This window comes from Nicotiana sylvestris, chromosome 9, assembly GCF_000393655.2.
Source record: "Nicotiana sylvestris chromosome 9, ASM39365v2, whole genome shotgun sequence".
Lineage (NCBI taxonomy): Eukaryota > Viridiplantae > Streptophyta > Magnoliopsida > Solanales > Solanaceae > Nicotiana > Nicotiana sylvestris.
The window spans coordinates 190276453-190294927 of NC_091065.1; the positions used below are offsets into that span (position 1 = coordinate 190276453).

Below are 18475 nucleotides of genomic sequence, written 5' to 3' on the forward strand. Positions count from 1 at the left end.
GAGGCCGAACAAACTTTAACCAGGGTGTTCTCACATGAGAACACCTTGGTTAAGGTCTATTAGACCTCAAACCTATGTCAAAACTGGCCGGGTTCCCCAGGTGCATGTGTTTCAAAAGTCTGGATTTCCAGATCTGGATTTTTGGGAGTTGTGGGTAGATTCGGACCAAACCAAGTTTGGTTTGGTCACTAGGAAGGTCAGGGGGGTGTCTGGTATGAAGATGGGGTGGTTTGGTGTAGATCGAGTTTTGTCTCGAATCTTCAAATCCAGATTCGAGACGATAGGAGATGATTCGAGGTTCGTGGTTAGTGGATTCGTGTTCAGGGGAGTGAGGGGGTCTTAGGGTGTTCAGGGGGTGGTCACCGGCGTTCGTGCCGCCGGCTTTAATGGCGAAGGAGACTAGGGCGGCTGCTAGGGTTTGGGGGTTTCAGGGTTCAGGGAAGGAGACGAGTGAGGGGTGGGGTTCGGATAGGGGGCGTGGGGTGTAAGGGAAGGTTTATATATGGTGAGGTTGATCGGATCTGAGCCGTTAGATCAGATGATCTCAACGGCTTAGATCTGATGTTGAGAAATGGGACGGGGTCGTTTGGTAATTAAACGAGGTCGTTTGGTTTAAGTGAGGGGTTGGGTCGGATTAGTTATTGGGTCGGGTTTGAACACGGGTTGTTGAAAGGGATTCTGAACCGTTGGATTGGCCTGGACGGACGGCTTGGATTTATTTGCCCGAAACGGCGTCGTTTCAGGAGGCACCTGGGCAGGCCTGGACTTGGACTGGGTCTGAGTGCTGGTTTGGGCCTGTTTTATTTCATTTCTTTTGGGCCCAAACCGGTTTTCCCTCATTCTTTTACTTACTTTTTTTTTTTTTTTTTTTTTCTTTTAATAATAATAAATAAAAATAGCAAAATTAAAATCAACAACACTATAACATTTCCACATAATTATCACAAAAAATATTTAAGTGAGTTAAATCACAACCTAGAACGAACGACTCACATATTTATATTTTGAATTTTCTTTTAACGACACACATATATATATATATATATTTTTTGTATTTTTGTTTGATAATGACTAGATGCAAACTGGACAGACTCATAAACGACTAACAACACATGTCACGGAAAGATCGAAAAATTGTACAGCGAAGCCTTACGCCACTATTTTTATTTTCTTTTGGAGCGATTGTCCGTGAAGCAAAAATCACGTGCTTACAACGACGTGAATATAGTCGAATACAATAATCTGTCCAGTTATAATCCCATGTTTCACTCCATGAATACATTCGAATACACTCGAATACAACAACTGATTAGCTGGACTTCCCTGATTCACGCCTATTTTTGCTATTGTATTCATGAATACAATAGCTTAAATACATCAAATACATCTTATAACCACATAAAAGGTATCTATAATCTGTAATATAGCAAATGGTATCTATAGATGGCTAATTACTACTAAAAGATAGTGCTTTATGAAAATTTTCCAAAAGAAATTGGTTGCCCTCCTATTTAATGAAATTGGGCCAAAGAGGCGGCCCAAATGTTAAATCCGTCCGCCCAGCCAATCCCCACTGACCCGCCTGGCCGAACTAGTCACTTCCCCTTTTCCCATCTCATTTTCCATTCCCTTAACCCTAACGATAACAATGAGATCCCCTCCCTTGAGGAAAACCTAGCAACCGGTGCCCTCTTCTTCGCTATTCCTTCCAAGCCGCCAAACCCCTCTTCCTTCTAGCATCTCACTCACTCTTCTCCTATAGATTCTTGCACACACGCAAGAGCCAAAGAAAAAAAGAGCACTCTCTAATTTAGAACACTAAAATCCCACAAAAGAAGAAAAAAACATAAAAAAGGGAATATTTCTGAATTGATTGAGGTTGCAGCAGTTTATCTCCATGTTTTTGGTTTTCTAAATGCCTTAGATTTATTAAGTCACAATAGTTACATGGATTTGGACTTAAATACTATAAAATAAGTTGGCCTTTGTTTCATATTTATTCTATAAAAAATACTTCAATAACTTCATATTCATAAGCCTTGAGCCTCACAATAATCTCAAAATAGTTTAGGAAATAATTTGAATATCGTATTATGCTTTAGGCGCGTAAATAAATTATCGTGACTATGAGTACGGTTCTCGTGACATAGTCATGACACCTAATTCTCAAATTCGGGGGTGTATTTCATATAACCCGATTATAACAACTTTGAATGATAAAACCCTTTGAAATAAATTGAGGCGTGCCATGCTAAACAAAATTTATAATCCATGGCCCTCATAAGATTAGATTCAAGAACCAACACTTATAGAAAAAGGTTTGAGATGTGCCATAAATAAATTAAATCATCCATGGCCCTTACAAATGTTGCTATTAAAAATTGAATCTTTGTAGTTGCTTTGGGCGCGTTATTTAAATGATTCATCATAGCTATGGGTACGGTTCCCGTAACGTAGTTGTGATTTTTAATTACAAAATCCGAGTGTACATTTTATGTGACCCAATTTCAATTCTCAACAATGTTAAATAGAAAGTGTCGCGAACCGCGGTTGCATTTCATGTAGCATAGTTGAAGACGTGTTTTACATAGAATTGAATCTTCCTAAAAGCGTTTTAAATAATTAAAAGCGGTTATAGAACTAAAAATGCACAATATGTTTAAAACAAGTAATAAATTAGATAATAGGCCAATTATTAATAGTTTAAGCGACCGTGCTAGAACCACGGAACCCGGGAATGCCTAATACCTTCTCTCGGGTTAACAGAATTCCTTACTTAGAATTTCTGGTTCGCAGACTTATAAAGTAAAGTCAAAATTTCCTCGATTTGGGATTTAAAATAAACCGGTGACTTGGGACCCTAAATAAACTATACCAAGTGGCGACTCTGATTAAATAAATAATCTCATTTCGAATAATGTCACTTTAATTGGAAAAACTCCCTTATATCTCCTCGGGGTGCAAAAAGGAGGTGTGATAATTAGTAGTCTGGCCATTTGGTTATCTTAGAAAAAATCAGAAAACTAGATTAAGTTTAGAATGGAATGGTCTTTTAGTTCTGGCTAATTTGATAATTGAATAGTTAGTTCAAATAAATCCTCCGCCATAATGATATGTTATTGGCCCTTCTCTTCTTTAATAACAAAGTTGATTACTTCCTTGCTTCCACAACTAATTTCCATAAACTCTTGACCCTACAATAAAATTCATGAACATTCATAGTTTGCTTTAGGCGCGTTTAAATAAATCATTGTGGCTATGGGTACGACTCCCGTAGCATGGTCACAATACATAAATCCCAATTCGAGTGTGCGTTTCATGTGACTAGACATAACTTCAAATAATAATAAAAATAAACATGTTGTGAATTGAGTGTGTGTTTCACGTTGCGCGATTCACAATGTGTACAAAAACAATAAGTGCGAGGCATCGTGACTTATTCAAATAAACTCCATAAATCTTAAAAGCATTTAAACTCTATTAAAAGTGGTTCGAAAGTGAAAGTGCACATAAGTCTTAAAACATGCAATAAATCAGATACTTAGACAATTATTAATAGTTGAGTGATCGTGCTAAAATTACGGAACTCGGGAGTACCCAACACCTTCTCCCAGGTTAATAGAATTCCTTACCCGGTCTTGTGGTTTTGCACACTTTAAAATAGAGTCAAATTTTCTCGATTTGGGATTTAAAAAAATCGGTGACTTGTGACACCATAGCAAATATCCCAAGTGGCGACTCTGAAATAAATAAATAATCCAATTTCGAATAATGTCACTTTAATTGGAAAAACTCCCCTATCCTTTCAGAAAAAGGAGGTGTGACAATAATAATTAATATATATAAAAATACAAATAAATAAAAATAAAAAAATAAACGAGCCAAAGATGTTTATAGAATAAGATTATGAAAAGATGAAAATAAATTTATTTTTTGAAATAATAATAATAATAAATAAAATTTAGAAAGCAAAAAAAAAAAATAAAAAGCATAAAAGAGAAGAGAAAACAATTATAATGTATAATTTATTTTAATAATTGAATAAAAAAAAAAAAGATAAAATGTATATTATACCAGTTATATTAAAAAATGTGAACAAATATTTTTTGTAACAATTATCTTTTCTTGTTATATAAATAAAAAATAAAAAGAGCAAAAAAAGTAAATAATAAAAAAAAGAAAAAAAGAAAAAATGAAATTAAAAAAGAAATAAGAAATAAACAAAAGAAAACAAAAAGAAAAAAAATAATGAAGAAGAGCCAAAATTGAGCGTGAAATTAAATTATGGTAATAATAATAATAATAATAATAATAATAATATGATTTGGACAAAAAAGAAATGAATAAAAAAGAGAGAAGAAAAAAGAAAAGAAAAAAGAAGGAAAAAGGAAAAGAAGCAGAGAAATTAAAAAAAAAAGGAGAAAAAGAGGAAATTAATTAGTTTGATGGGTATAAAAGCAAATGTATAAGCAAGGATAAATAATTTTATTTTTGTAGTTAATTGTTCCAGGCTAAAACCCTAATTTGGAAACCCCATTGAGTGGTTTTCCATATTTCCATGGAGCACCACCAACGAGCAAGAACAGGCGGTGAACAGCAGGACACATCGGCGACGACGCAGAAGAAAAAACGTAAGGAAGTTGCTCTCTATGGTAACTACAGAAACTACTATGGCTATAGAGTAAGCCTTTCTCTTCTCCCTCTTTTTCTATTTTTACATACCCTTCCCATTACTTGTTTGGTTTGTGGGTGCTAATGGATGAGTTTTGCATTAAATTCCATGTAAGGAAATAAATCCCATCTAGGCAAAACCATAAGCCTTGGTGAGTATAGTTACATGCCCCATATCTATAGTTACTGTGTAATGTAGGGGCGAAATCACTAGCGGGAGCGGGAATTTATACAAGGGGATTCAAAAATATTCTAGGATGTCACCGGTGTAATTTGAACGTATGACCTAAAGCAATTTTGAACCCCCCTTAATTACTATTCTTGTATTTTTCTTCATGTCATCTCACATATAACCAAAAAATATTAATTTTACTCTATTTACATTGTGTAATTTTCCGCTGACAGGGTGTCGGTTTAATACCCTTCACTCTACCTAGTTCCGCCCATGGGTGGAATAGGTAAGGCGGGCACAACTTGCTTAGGTACCCACAATTATATGAAAAAACCTTATCTTAGGTAATGTTTGATGCATTAGGTATTATACCCACAACTTCCTTTGACAGTCTTAGGGGTCGTTTGGTAGGATGCATTAGGTAAAATAATGCATGCATTAGCTTTGTGTATTAGTAATACTTTGTTTGGTACACTTTTTGAACCTATGCATTGGTGATGCAAGTATTGGTTATACACCCTATTTGGTATTATCCTATGCATAACTAATGCATAAGAAACCATGGCATTAACAATGCAATGGATTTTAATGCATGCATTAACTTAGTTAAAGACAAAATTGTCCTTCAAAATTTATGCTTGATTAAAATATGTTATTATTTTAAAGCAAGTTTGAAATAATCCAAGAAAGTGATAAATAAAATTATATCCCTAGTAAATAAATAAATACTTAGCATATTTTCTTTTTTTATAAATAAATATTAAGTTCTACACTACAATATATGTAGACAAATTAAATAATTTTTTAAAACCTTTTTTATATAAAAACATTCCTCACCATATGTTTTTTTAAAAAGATAAAGTAATGGACTGGTTATGAGGGTATTTTTGTAAACAAACAATTCTTTCAGAAATTGTGCAATGCTTTAATACATCAAACCAAACAATGGATAGGAAATATCTCAGCATAACTAATGCCGACATAACTAATGCAAGCATTACTAATACACAATGTTCAGCATTATTCTTATACACTCTACCAAATGACCCCTTAAGGTTTCTATTGCATGTGCTATATCCAGAAAATCTTACTGTTCCCAAGTTGAAGCAATTTGGGAGCAACTCAGAATTTCTTTTTTTGTTTTGTTACCTTTTAGTTTTTTTTTTATAATTTTTTTTTATTCAAGTATCATAAGTCCATACATAATTTTGAGCAAGTTCATCACTGCATACCTTTTAGTTGGACTCTCACTATTTGGTATTTTTTGTGTACAGATTGGTCAGGATTTGGAAGAAGATCCAAGGTTAAAAGCTATGAAGAAGGAGTGGTTTGAAGACAAGGATTGTCTTGATATTGGCTGTAATAGTGGAGTGATCACAATCGCCATTGGTAAAAGTTTCTTAATTGCATATCTGTTTCTGAATTGGGATTTCTCCTTAATGCTTTTAGTCGCATTTGGGATTTTTGCTTGATATCTCTGCTAACATTGTCCACCAATAGAGGTTACACATTTCCCTTTTCTTTTATCTGTTGTTAATATCAGTGATTCTTTTTTGACTGCAGCACAAAAGTTTAGCTGCCGAAGCATCCTTGGAATTGACATTGATGGTGGTAAGTATTTGAACTTTTCATTTGATCTGCACATTTGGTTCACTTGTAGTTGATTATGGCCGGAAGAAATCACGAGCTGATTAAGATGCCAACAAATTGTCATGCAATTTGTGAACTGCACAAATGTTACTTTCATGGATCAGTCTTTATTAGAGACCAGCTGAACGGGAATTTGTTAGTATTTGATTTTGAACCCACATAGTGCATTTTGTTGATTTTTCCTGTGCAATTGGATGGACCAAACAATTGCTTTGTGCAGTGATAGTAATGTGCGGTTGGTCGGATTGTTGTGTCACACCGTCACTCTTTAATTTCTTTTCCTTCTTATTATTGTATAAATTTGGCCTCTTGATCTCTTTTGCGTCTTATTGCCATAGTTGCCGATAATATCATATTTTGTTGTCCATATAGGCATCTTAAGTAATGTGTGATCTGATGGATTTAGCATTTGACTTTGGGCTGCTAGGATGTGGTTTATAACTTTTATTCTCTCTTTCCACATCTTCCAGCAAGAGTTAATGATGCCTATTGGACTCTCAGGAGAAAAGTGAAGAGTATTAGAACAGTGCCTGCAGGGGGTGACAAATTAGCCGAATCAAATACTGTAAATTGTTTAAAAGACCCTGTGGCAGAGTCACTTAATAAAAGGGCAAAGAATGATTGTACATCACCTCATCATTTGCAAGAAGGAGATTTTTATGACATAGTCTCCTTCAAGAAAGGAGATTTTATTCAGAATTGGCATCCAAGAGACAATAAATCATATGATACAATTATTTGGTAAGTTTTCTTTTTCTTTAACGTCATCTTCCCTGTATGGTTCAAGAGATGTGAAATCTTTTAGTCAATTGCAATCCTTCTGCGAAAAGGTACCCAAGATGTTATATTGTTGGAACTTGTGTTTCCTTTTCAAAATCACCCAAAATTTTATTCTAAAGGTGCACTTCTTTTGGCGGTAGAGGCTAATTATGTAAGCAGAACAAGATGATAAAAGAACAGTGCAAAAGCTTAATGAGTTTATTAGCCAGAGAACATTTTTTGTTTCGTTACCCTGACATCCAACTTTGACCAGTCCTAGGTGAGTATGATTTGGGTGGATTCTGTCTTGTTTTCCTTTAGCTCCAGTCCTATCTGTGACACCACAAAGACATGGTTAAAAGAGGGGAAGAAAGAGACTTTTTATGTACTCTCATGCTTATGAATATCATTTTTATTTTGAGAAAGGTAATATTTATATTCATCAGCACTCAAAATAGGGCTGCTCTATAATATTTAATAGTACAGAACCTCTGTGAGATTTACAGCGAGTCAAAAAAGTCTAGTACTGATTCTGCATCACCTACCAATTGTTCTTTAAACCAAAAATCACAAAGAGAAATGCGTGAATCTTGATTTTCTGTGTTGAAGTACTCTTGCCTTCAAAACATGTTGCATTTATCTCTTTCCAAACTGTCCACCATATGCAAGCTGGAGCAATCTTCCACCATTCCTTGTGAGAGGTTCTTCCCCTGATACTATTCCAACTGCATATCAAGCCAACGGCCTCCTTGGGCATCATCCAAACAATACTAGCTAGTGTTATAAAGAGCTGCCAAAGTTGTCTAGTAATAACACAATTCAAGAATAGATGGTCATTGGTATCAGTTTCCTGGTGACTTAGAAAGCATGTAAAGCTGGTTTGAATACCTCTTCTTTGGAGAATCCAAAGTGAGGCAGGCTCCTTTATCAGTACAAGTGTCGTGTCGACACAAGTGCGGTGGCTAAATTGAAGAGTCTGCTCAACATAAGTAATAAGTGATTCTAACTGAGTTATCTGCCATTATGTTCCAGTAGTGTTTAGTGTGCGACAATTTTGAGATCAACTGCAATAGTCTGCTAAATTTTGTTGTGGGATCCTTCTTTTTCTCTTTTCTTTCTTAGGGAATGGGAAATTTGGGTCGAGTGTTGGGGTGCAGGTTTCTCAATTCTCTTTTCTTTCTTGGGCTGGGTGCAGGCTTCTCAATTTTTGGCTTTTCTAAAGATTGATCAGCACTTGAACGCTCTCTGAGGGTTTCTTACAGAGAAAATTAGATCCAGTTTTCTGCTTTTCTGTATAACATATGATTATATCATATGATCTAAAGCAAGAGAATGTATAGTATGTTTTTTCAGTATGGGTTACTTTTTATGAAGTTGGGTGCTGAAATTTTATTCTATTTCCATGTATTTGAGCTTGAAGAGCTGAATTTCATTGGATGCAGCTTAAGCGTGTCAAAGTGGGTGCATTTAAACTGGGGAGATGAGGGACTAATAACTTTGTTTTCCAAAGTCTGGAGGCTCCTTTCACCGGTAATGTTCACGTGTAATAGGAAGCAATTCCTTGAAAACAGAAAGAAACTCATGTTTTAACTGTACTTTTTTGATAGCAGGGTGGTGTCTTTATTTTGGAGCCTCAGCCTTGGAAATCATACTACGATAATCGTCTTGTATCTGAGGTATATCCTTTCATATATTATTACTAGCTTCACATGCGTGCTTTCTATACGGAGAAGACCTTATATTGGGATTTCTTTTTTACTTTGCGTACCAACAACAACAACTACCCAGTATAATCCCAATTAGTGGGGTCTGGGGAGGGTAGTGTGTACGCAGACCTTACCCCTACCCTAGGGTAGAGAGACTGTTTCCAAATAGACCCCCGGCATCCTTCCCTCTAAGAACTTCCCACCTTGCTCTTGGGGAGACTCGAACTCACAACCTCTCAGTTGGAAGTGGGGTTGCTTACCATCAGAACAACTTTGCGTACCAAAATTGTAAATGTTAATGTTGTTCTTGCTATGCAGACAACAAGAATCAATTATCAAAATATTAAGATCCGTCCAGAAGATTTTCAAGACATACTTTTGGACAAGGTATGTTGCAGGGAATTCTATAACCCCCTCCCTCCCTTTCCTCCTTTTTTTTTTAAAAAAAAAAAACTTGAAAGTTAAATATTTCATGACTCTGGGAATACTTCACTGATACATCCCTTTAATATGAATGCAGATTGGATTTAGAATGGTAGAGGACATAACATCTAGTGTATCTGGTTGCAAAACTGGCTTTAAAAGACCTATTTTGGCATTCTGGAAGTGATGTATTAAGTTATGAAATTGCTTTTTGTTTGACTGAAAATTAGTGTTGTATATATGTGGATTTCAGTAGGGAGCTTTTAACATGCATGCTTAAAACAAGTTTGGAATTGGCTCTACATCTTATTCTCATCCAGAAGCATCAGAGTTTGGACAAACTGTCAAGAAGCTTCTTTATTCTATGTCTAATTTCTAACATATATACATATATTCGATATCAAAAATACTGAAATCATTGAACCATGCTACACCATTCATTGCTATTATTTAGTCTTTTATTTGTATACAAAATATAATTCAGTAATTAATTCACATATAAAAATATTTTTAGTGCCACATAAAGGTAAATATCTATATTATTCTTTGCTCCATGAAAAGATCAGTTACCAACGTTGCTTGTAACAGAATTATGTGTTACACAATTGAAAATCATTGAAAATAGGGGATACAGATTATAGTAAAAAAAAAAAATAGAATTTGACAAATAGAATGTATATGAGAAATAGAAACCTACACTTTTTCATTCCCTTAGAGAAAGTGAGGGTGAGAATTTATGATTTTTGTGCATAAATAAGACTTTGATGAACCAAGGGAGAAGTTTAAAACATTTTAGTTAGGGAAGAGGTAGGAGAGAGAACATGAAGAGGTGTATTTAAGATATTCTTTTATTCTGGTAATTAAGATAATTAAAGAGGTGACTCTTTTTAACAGTTGCAATACTTAGAGAAGGTGTGAGAAGGAAAATGAAGAAGTGTAATTAAGAGGTGAATTTTTTAATTTTTAATTTAGAGGTATTTTTTTATTATGGTAATTAAGATAATTAAGGAGGTGACTTTTTTTAACCATTGCACTACTTAGAGAATGTGTGAGAAGGAAGATGAAGAGGTGTAATTAAGAGGTAACTTTTTAATTTTTTAATTTAGTGCATAAATGAGAAAATAGAGAAAAGGGACAAAAATGAGAAAAAAGAAACTAAATATTTTCTAATTATAGATAGTGCCACGTCATCTCTTTTAGACACTGAATTATATTAATATATTGATTCTGCAATGACAAAAGGAGATCAAAGGGTTTCAATGTGTTAGATTTGGTGATTTTGAATGAATAAATCAAATAAAAAAAAGAAAAGAAAAAAAACTCAATTAGAACATAAGAGGGACACTAGATATGCCTACAAACTGTGATTTGAACCTTTAACTTCACTTATAAAGGTGCACCCAGTAATCATTGAAACCATCGAACTCTTTGAGTTTTGGTGCACACATGTATATTTAAAGAATTTGTAAGAAATATAACATTATTCATGCTCCAACACATAGATGCGCCCCTGTCTCTCATTCCGATGAGCAGTCCACCACCAATAGTACCACCAATAAACACCCCCGAAAACCACCGAATGGAGAAAATAGCCAAAAAAAGAGAACTTATCACCACAACATTCGTACCGAGAAATGCTATTGGAAAAAAACTCCATGACAACAAGTACGTATTATTCCCAAGAAAATAATGGAAAGGAATCTATGCTCCATGAACATATGCAAGATTAAATCTCATTCTCGGACAGGGAACAAAATCTTTTATGTCTCCCATGGAGTTACTCCCTCACCATCAAAGAATTTGTGAACGCATTACTCACTAATTCCTTCGAAACAAACTTTCCGAGTTGTGGTGGTCATCCGAACAATTAATTTTGATCGATCTAGGATGTGATTTTTACGTTGTAAAACTTGCCCTAAAAAAGAAGATGATTAAAACACTGATAGGAAATTTCTTTGGGAACAATTAATTGCTATCTTTGAATCCTATGTTGGTAGTTGATCTATTGATGGGGACTTTAATGAAGTTTTTAATTAAAGCTAGGGATAAGTTTGGAGGGAACTCTATCAACTCTAATAGGTCTATTTTAGAATTGTATTAACAAGTGTAACATAGTAGATTTGGGCTTTAAAGGTAACAAATATACTTGTACTAATAAAAAATATAGGGATAGACAACATTTAAACCTAGAAAGACTAGATAGGTGCTTTGCCAATTATTCTTGGATTCACACCTATTAAGAAGCTATTGTAACCCATTTACCAGGACACACTCTGACCGCTATCCTTTTTTCATTAGATTACATTCTCCTACTTCAGAAAATAGCAGTGCTCGTCCATTTAGGTTTGAATCTATGTGGTGTGGATACCTATCTTTTCATTGCCTTGTCTCCACCTCCCCCTAATGAAAATCCTTTTACCTCCACAAATTATTTTCAGCTTAAGGCCATAGAGTGGAATAAAAATACTTTTGGTAATATATTCAAGAAGAAGAGGAAGTTAATTGCCAGATTAGCTGGGATTCAAAAATCTCCTCACTATCAGTTTACTGACTTCATCCTAGATCTTGAATCATAACTTCTGAAAGAGTATGACTTTGTCCTTAATCAAGAGGTTGAATTCAATAAAATCAAGTCTAGAATCAATTAGCTCACCCAGGGAGATGCCAATACCAATTTTTTCACACATCCACCCTCAATAAGAGGAGAAGGAATAGAATCCCGTGCATCCAAGATGATATTGGCAATTGGCTGTATGACCAAACTGACATCAAAACCTCTATCATAAATTACTTCTCCTCCATCTATACCACTTCCTACACATCCTTTTCTCCCCATAAAAGTGAGTTGTTCAACCCTACACACACTCTAACTGAGGCACAAGCCTCTTCTCTTAGCACCCCTTTAAGAGACTCTAAGATCAAGCAGACTATCTTCTCGTTCTAGGCCCTTAAAGCCCCAGGGCTTGATGACCTCCATCCTCTGTTCTATCAAAGATACTGATCAATTCTAGAGAACCAATGTCTACCTTTTACAAAGAAGTCTTCCATAATGATGTCACGGATTCGAATATGAATTCCACACTCATATGTCTCATTCCCATGGATCCACGCTTAAGAACTACAGACCTATTGATATATGCAACACAATCTATAAACTAATCACCAAGAGCATTGTCAATAAAATCAAGCCCCATCTCCTTGTTATTATTGAACCTAGCCAGGCCATTCTCTCCAACAGGAGAGCTGTTGACTATGCAATTATTGTCCAAGAATATATGAATTGTTTTGGTAAGATAAAAGGGAGTAATGCCAACATGATCCTCAAAATTGATCTAGAAAAGACTTTTGATCGGTTAAATTGGTCGTATATTAGAGAAACCCTTTTAGCTTTCAAGTTTTCTCCCCAACTCACTAAGTTTGTTATGTTTTGTGTCTGCACTTCCTCAATATCTGTTCTTATTAATGGTAGTAAAGCTCCATTCTTTATTCCGATAAGAGGAATAACACAATGGGACTATATTTCCCCATACTTATTCATCCTCCATATGTAAAGGCTCTCTACAATGGTTGACTAATAAGTAGAGGCAAAACAATGATTTACATTCATCATCAGCAGGTCTGGCCCAAACATTTCTCACCTCTTCTTTGCTGTTGATTTAACACTTTTTTCCAGAGCCAATGTTAGGAATTAAAATATCATTCTCCACACTCTTACGACTTCCAATGATGCCTCTAGTCAAAGTATTAATTTTGCAAAATCCAAAGTCGTCTTTTCAGCAAACTGCAACCTATAGACAAAGAGACCTATTTTTGAAAATCTAACAATCAAAGCTTAGCAGTACCCTTGGGAAATACCTGGGTTTTTCATCTTTCATAAGAAAAGCCACGAACAGTGACTTTCAGTTAATCGTTGACAACATGCATGCTAAGGTAGTTGGCTGGAAAATAAACTTTCTCAACATGCTGGTAGGGCATCCCTAGCAAAAGCCTCATTAAGTAGTACTCCCAGCTATATCATGAAATACACCAAAAATTCCTTATTCACGTTTTGAACCAAATTAATAAAATCCAAAAGTATTTCATTTGGGGCACAACTATCCAGAAAAGAAAAATGCACTTGGTGAGATATGACATTGTTTCTGGGCCTAAGGATAAGGGAGGGCTAGAAATCCAAAAGGCCGAGGTTAGGAATAAGGCTATCAGTTCTAGACTAACACGGAGAATGTTTCATAAATCTAACCCTCTTTTGGGCTAGGACTCTTATAGTAAACACTATAATTGAAGGAACCCTTCCAGGAAGCCAAAAATTAACATCTGGAAATGTATTCCCAATGGCTAGGTTACATGTACCAAATTCTCCAGATGGGTGATTAGTAAGGGGGATAAATTCAAATATTATTTGGACAACTAGCTCTATATACAAGGGAATCGTAGATACCTCATCCAAGGCCCACTTAGCGTAGAAGGTGAGAAATTAGAGTCAACTCCATATGCCCTAATGGAATATTGATTCCCCCTCCTTTGCTTTGCCTCATACTATTACCCAATGATCCTTACTACCTACATTTATCCCCTTCTTTAATCAGGATAGGCTCAGATGGGGTTTAACCACAAATGGTGCTTTCACTACAAGCTCTTGCTACCACTCTCTTACATTACTCACTCCTCTCAACCAAAACACTATTTATCTAAAGGACTTCAATTGGAATTAGGAACTGAAAGTGCCCAATAAGATCAAACACTTCCTATGACACTTTAAGCATGCCAGACTTCCTGCTGCCCACTACCTCCATGGTATTGGTTTAAACATTGATCTAATATGCTTCTTCTATATAAATGGTTATGAGAATATTACCCATATTTTCTTTGGGTGCACTAATGCTAGAATGTTCTAGTAAGGTATCACTTAACTTGGTAGTAATGATGGGCACCATAACCTAGTCTTTACTAATGACTTTGGTTTTCCATCTGAATAGAGTCAATTTCAGGTCTTCCAATTATGTCCTCGATTAGGAGATCCTTTTGCCATACTAATTTTGGTACATCTGGATTACTAGAAATAACAATGTTATCACGATCTAAATCCCATCAAAGGTTATGTTGGCACCTAACCCGCTCGCTAGGCAAACCAACATTCATCCAACAATAATGAAAGCAAATTATTATGCCTTTAGCAAATTTATGATATAAATTTACAAGCGGAATAAGTCGCAACACCAATATATCATGAATACAAATATCTTAGACATGGTCTAAATATGACAAAAACTGTGTAACAATGCCTAAAACCCTGTGTAACAACTATCACAAGCATATAACAAGAATAAAGAGTGTCAATTGAATGACAATGTCTATTTGAACGGGAAATAAATAGACATAATAGATAAATATGGAGGGGGAACTCCATATGCTGCAGATCGTATCAAGTAAAGAAGCTCACCACGAAGTCTCCACTGGATCACCTACTCAGTAAGTATCATGTCTATACTCGAAGAAGTAGTGGAGAAAAATCAACTTCAACACTTATTAACAATTCAATAATTAGGTGAAAAGCATAAATATGATATGAAATAAAGCATGACATTATCAAGTGAGTACGAAAGCTCAAAACACAATTTATACGGAATTTAGACATGCTTTATAGATAAAGGAGAACAAATAAAATATAATCACCTCAATTCTCATTTAAAGACATGTTACATCATGTCAACAACATTTATATAAAGCTGCTGCATAAGTCAAAGTATATATATGCATGCTCAGGATCCTTTCACAATATCTTACATCACCAAAAACCCGGGTGCCTACGCTCACAGTACCTAACTCCGGAAGGACGGATCCATATTCAAGTATTGATCATTTTAAAATTAATGATCAATAACCAATAATCAATATCCGCTCATGGTGTCTGTAGTGCCAAAATTCTCAACTTTTAATAATAACCAACTCTCCGCTCATGCATATGTTTATGAAATAATATAATAAAGAAGCACCAGACATAACAATAAGGATGCAGATAAAAGCTCATATGACTAAAATAGGGCTACGGCTAATCATGTAAATTAAGTTATCACAACAGCTCAATAAGCTATTTAAACATGCACATGTCTAATCATATTACCTAAGATAAGTCAATAAAGCCAATAACCATCAAATCATGGAGCAAATAACACAAGTATGACTACATATTATTAATAGATTTTAACATGGCAAAACAATATGCCAAATTCAACAAGTCATAACCTTAAACATGCTCCTAAATCATAATTACGAATTATCACGTATTCATAGAATCAATTGAAATATGGATAATAATTCCACGTAATCCAAACAAGGCATAATGCAAGTCAAACACTATCGAATATGGTCATATCCTAGTTATACATATATGTTCATCACCTTGCATATACAAGGCTCCTAAATCAAGTAGCAAATAGATCACCTATGTGGAGAATTACCTCTTACAAGGATAGACAAGAGACATACCTCCACCTGGTAAGCTTCAACCTTCCAAAATAACTTTTTCTCTTAAATCAACCTCCAAACGACTTGAATCTAGTCAGGTACAACTCAATAACGTCGAATAAAGCTATAGGAATCAATTTCAAATAATAAAGCTTTAATCTTTAATGAAAATCCCAAGAGTCAACAAAAGTCAACCTGAGCCCACATGATCAAAATCCAAGTCAAGGGATAGATCCTAACTGCCCATAAACCCCATGAGTTTAAATATGTGATTAGATTCCAAAATCGAGTTCAAATTGACCCTTAAATTCCCAAATTACACTTTTAAATTGTAGACAAAAATTCTAAATTTTTCTTTCAAATTCCATACTCTAAGTGTATAAATCTATACAGAAATAAGTTATATAATCAAAATCAAGTAGAAATCATTTACCCTCAAAGTAGTAGTGAAAGTCTCTACCAAAATTACCTCTTCCCAAGCTCCAATACTCAAAATAGTGAAAAATGAGCTAAATTTCGAAATATAGCTGGGGTGACAATACTTTCACTACTATTAATATTAAATGGATCCCTCTTGATAGAGGTAAATTTAAATTTAATACCTATGAATCATGTATAGGTAACATTGGAGTTGGGAGAATAGGAGGCCTAATCAGAAATAACAATGGAGACAGGGTCATTGGCTTCATGGGAGGAATTTCTCATTCCACTAATAAAAAGTCTGAACTAACAGATTTATGCAAGGACTTAAATTAGTAGTTGAGCACAATCTGACACTATAAGAAATTTTCACAAACTCAACTAGGGTAATCAATATGATTCAAACAGGAAGTACCACTACGAGCCTACTATTCAAGATTGCAGGTTGATGATGCAACAATTGGAAATCAGGAGATCAAGTATGACTTCAGGGAGCAGAATAAAATAGCAAATGTTCTAGCGAAGGAGGATGCTAATAAAAAGTTTTTTGGAAATCTTATAGTTCTGATACTCCAATGTTTGCAAATGAGCATATCCGGGAAGACATTTTAGGAACTTCTTTTGAAAAAAATAATAATGCTTTGTAATAGTAACATAACTATAACCTCATAACAATTGCACAAATAAAACAATCCTCTGTTATTTTGGCTTAGCTACTTATTTATACTCCATCTGTTTAAAAAAGATTGTCCTAATTTGACTTGGCATAAATTTTAATAAAGAAAGGAGGACTTTTGAGATATGTGATATTAAATAAGCCATATCATTTGTGTGTCAGTAAAACATTTAAAACTTGTGATCTGAAACCTGTAATAACATTTGTGTGGCTATAAATGCTTCCTATTAAGGAAATATTAAAAGGTGACAATCATTTTTAAACGAACTAATAATGAAATAATGTCAAACTTTTGAAATAGAGGCAGTGTAAATTATCATAATTACTCAAAGAAAACGCACCCAAAGTAATTGGATACATGTAAAAATATGTAAAACCCTCCTCGGGTAGGGTTATACGCTCTGTTATATCAGGGGAAACAATGTCCGAACCTTGGCAGCGGCAATCTTCCTTCACAATAGAAATATTGGAAGGGCGGATGGAAGAAGGGTATTTGCCAACGGCCTACGTATGAGGGTTAGCCGAAGGGAATTTCTCTTCAAAGTCTTTTGTTGTAACAAGAGTTCTAGGGATGATGGTGGCCACTGTTGGAGGAGGAGCGTCCTTGGCTTTGCTCTTACTCTTTGAAGAGCAGGTGTTCTTCGAAGAAGAAGCCAATATATGTTACTGATAAAGGAAAAGTTTTTTTGTTTGAAAGAAGTTAAATAAAGGTTGAAGAATAACAAAGAAGGTTTTAGGAAGTTTGGAGAGTTATGGAGTATGAGTGAAGAAGGTTGATGCGTATAAGTAAAGCTTTAGGTGGCTAAATTTGTGGGCGTGATTACCTCGATAACCGGAAAAGGCTATGCTGAATCATGGGATGACGCGTGTTCGGAGCATTAAATGCTGGGCGACTTGCGTCTAATCAACCGTCAGAAGCTTTTCAGAAGGAATCATAGTAGTTCCCGCCAAAAAGAGTGTTTCTACAAACTTCCCCGTGACACAAAGTTAAATCACCGGAAAGGGAGACTATCTGTATACGATAAAATATGCTATGCTAAATGGCCGCTTAACAGGCGTGGAACTTAAGTCGGGGGACAGTTATAACCAAAGACAATTATCCCATTTGTCATCAGAAAGAATGACACCAAAAAAATGCAACAAATATCCTTCGATCGGTAGCATTTAATAAAGAATATTCCACAGCATATAGTGCACTGTCCGTTATAGAGAATTTGTTATTTATGATCACCGTTACACCTTCATCAATGGCCCTCATAATTAACATTAACGAAGAGCACGATCCTAGGACCTTGTTCCTTAGGCATAGCTATAAATAGTGAGCTCTGTTATCATTGTAAAGGAGGACTTTTCTGGCAAACTTAATCTATAATCGATTAAAAGCTCTATATAATTTTACTTCCTTATTCCTTGGTTTCATCACTATTGTGCTCGGAGCCTCTGCCCCCGGAATTACTATTTTTCATGATTTCATCTTTATTTCAAGGCTAAGTATCGCGCATTTCTTTAATTATTTCATTATTTCAGGATCAA

At 35.0% G+C, this 18475-nt stretch overlaps 1 protein-coding gene across 1 annotated transcript; it reads left to right on the forward strand.

Annotated features, from left to right (window-relative positions):
- The first annotated feature begins 4481 nt into the window (after window positions 1-4481).
- On the forward strand, window positions 4482-9807 carry LOC104213780 (probable RNA methyltransferase At5g51130). The gene is made up of 8 exons (XM_009763320.2): window positions 4482-4681; window positions 6118-6232; window positions 6407-6454; window positions 6964-7234; window positions 8695-8782; window positions 8863-8928; window positions 9277-9345; window positions 9479-9807. Exons 1-8 carry the CDS (start codon window positions 4559-4561, stop codon window positions 9566-9568), a joined length of 870 nt encoding a protein of 289 aa, XP_009761622.1. The 5' UTR covers window positions 4482-4558; the 3' UTR covers window positions 9569-9807.
- Window positions 9808-18475: the final 8668 nt, after the last annotated feature.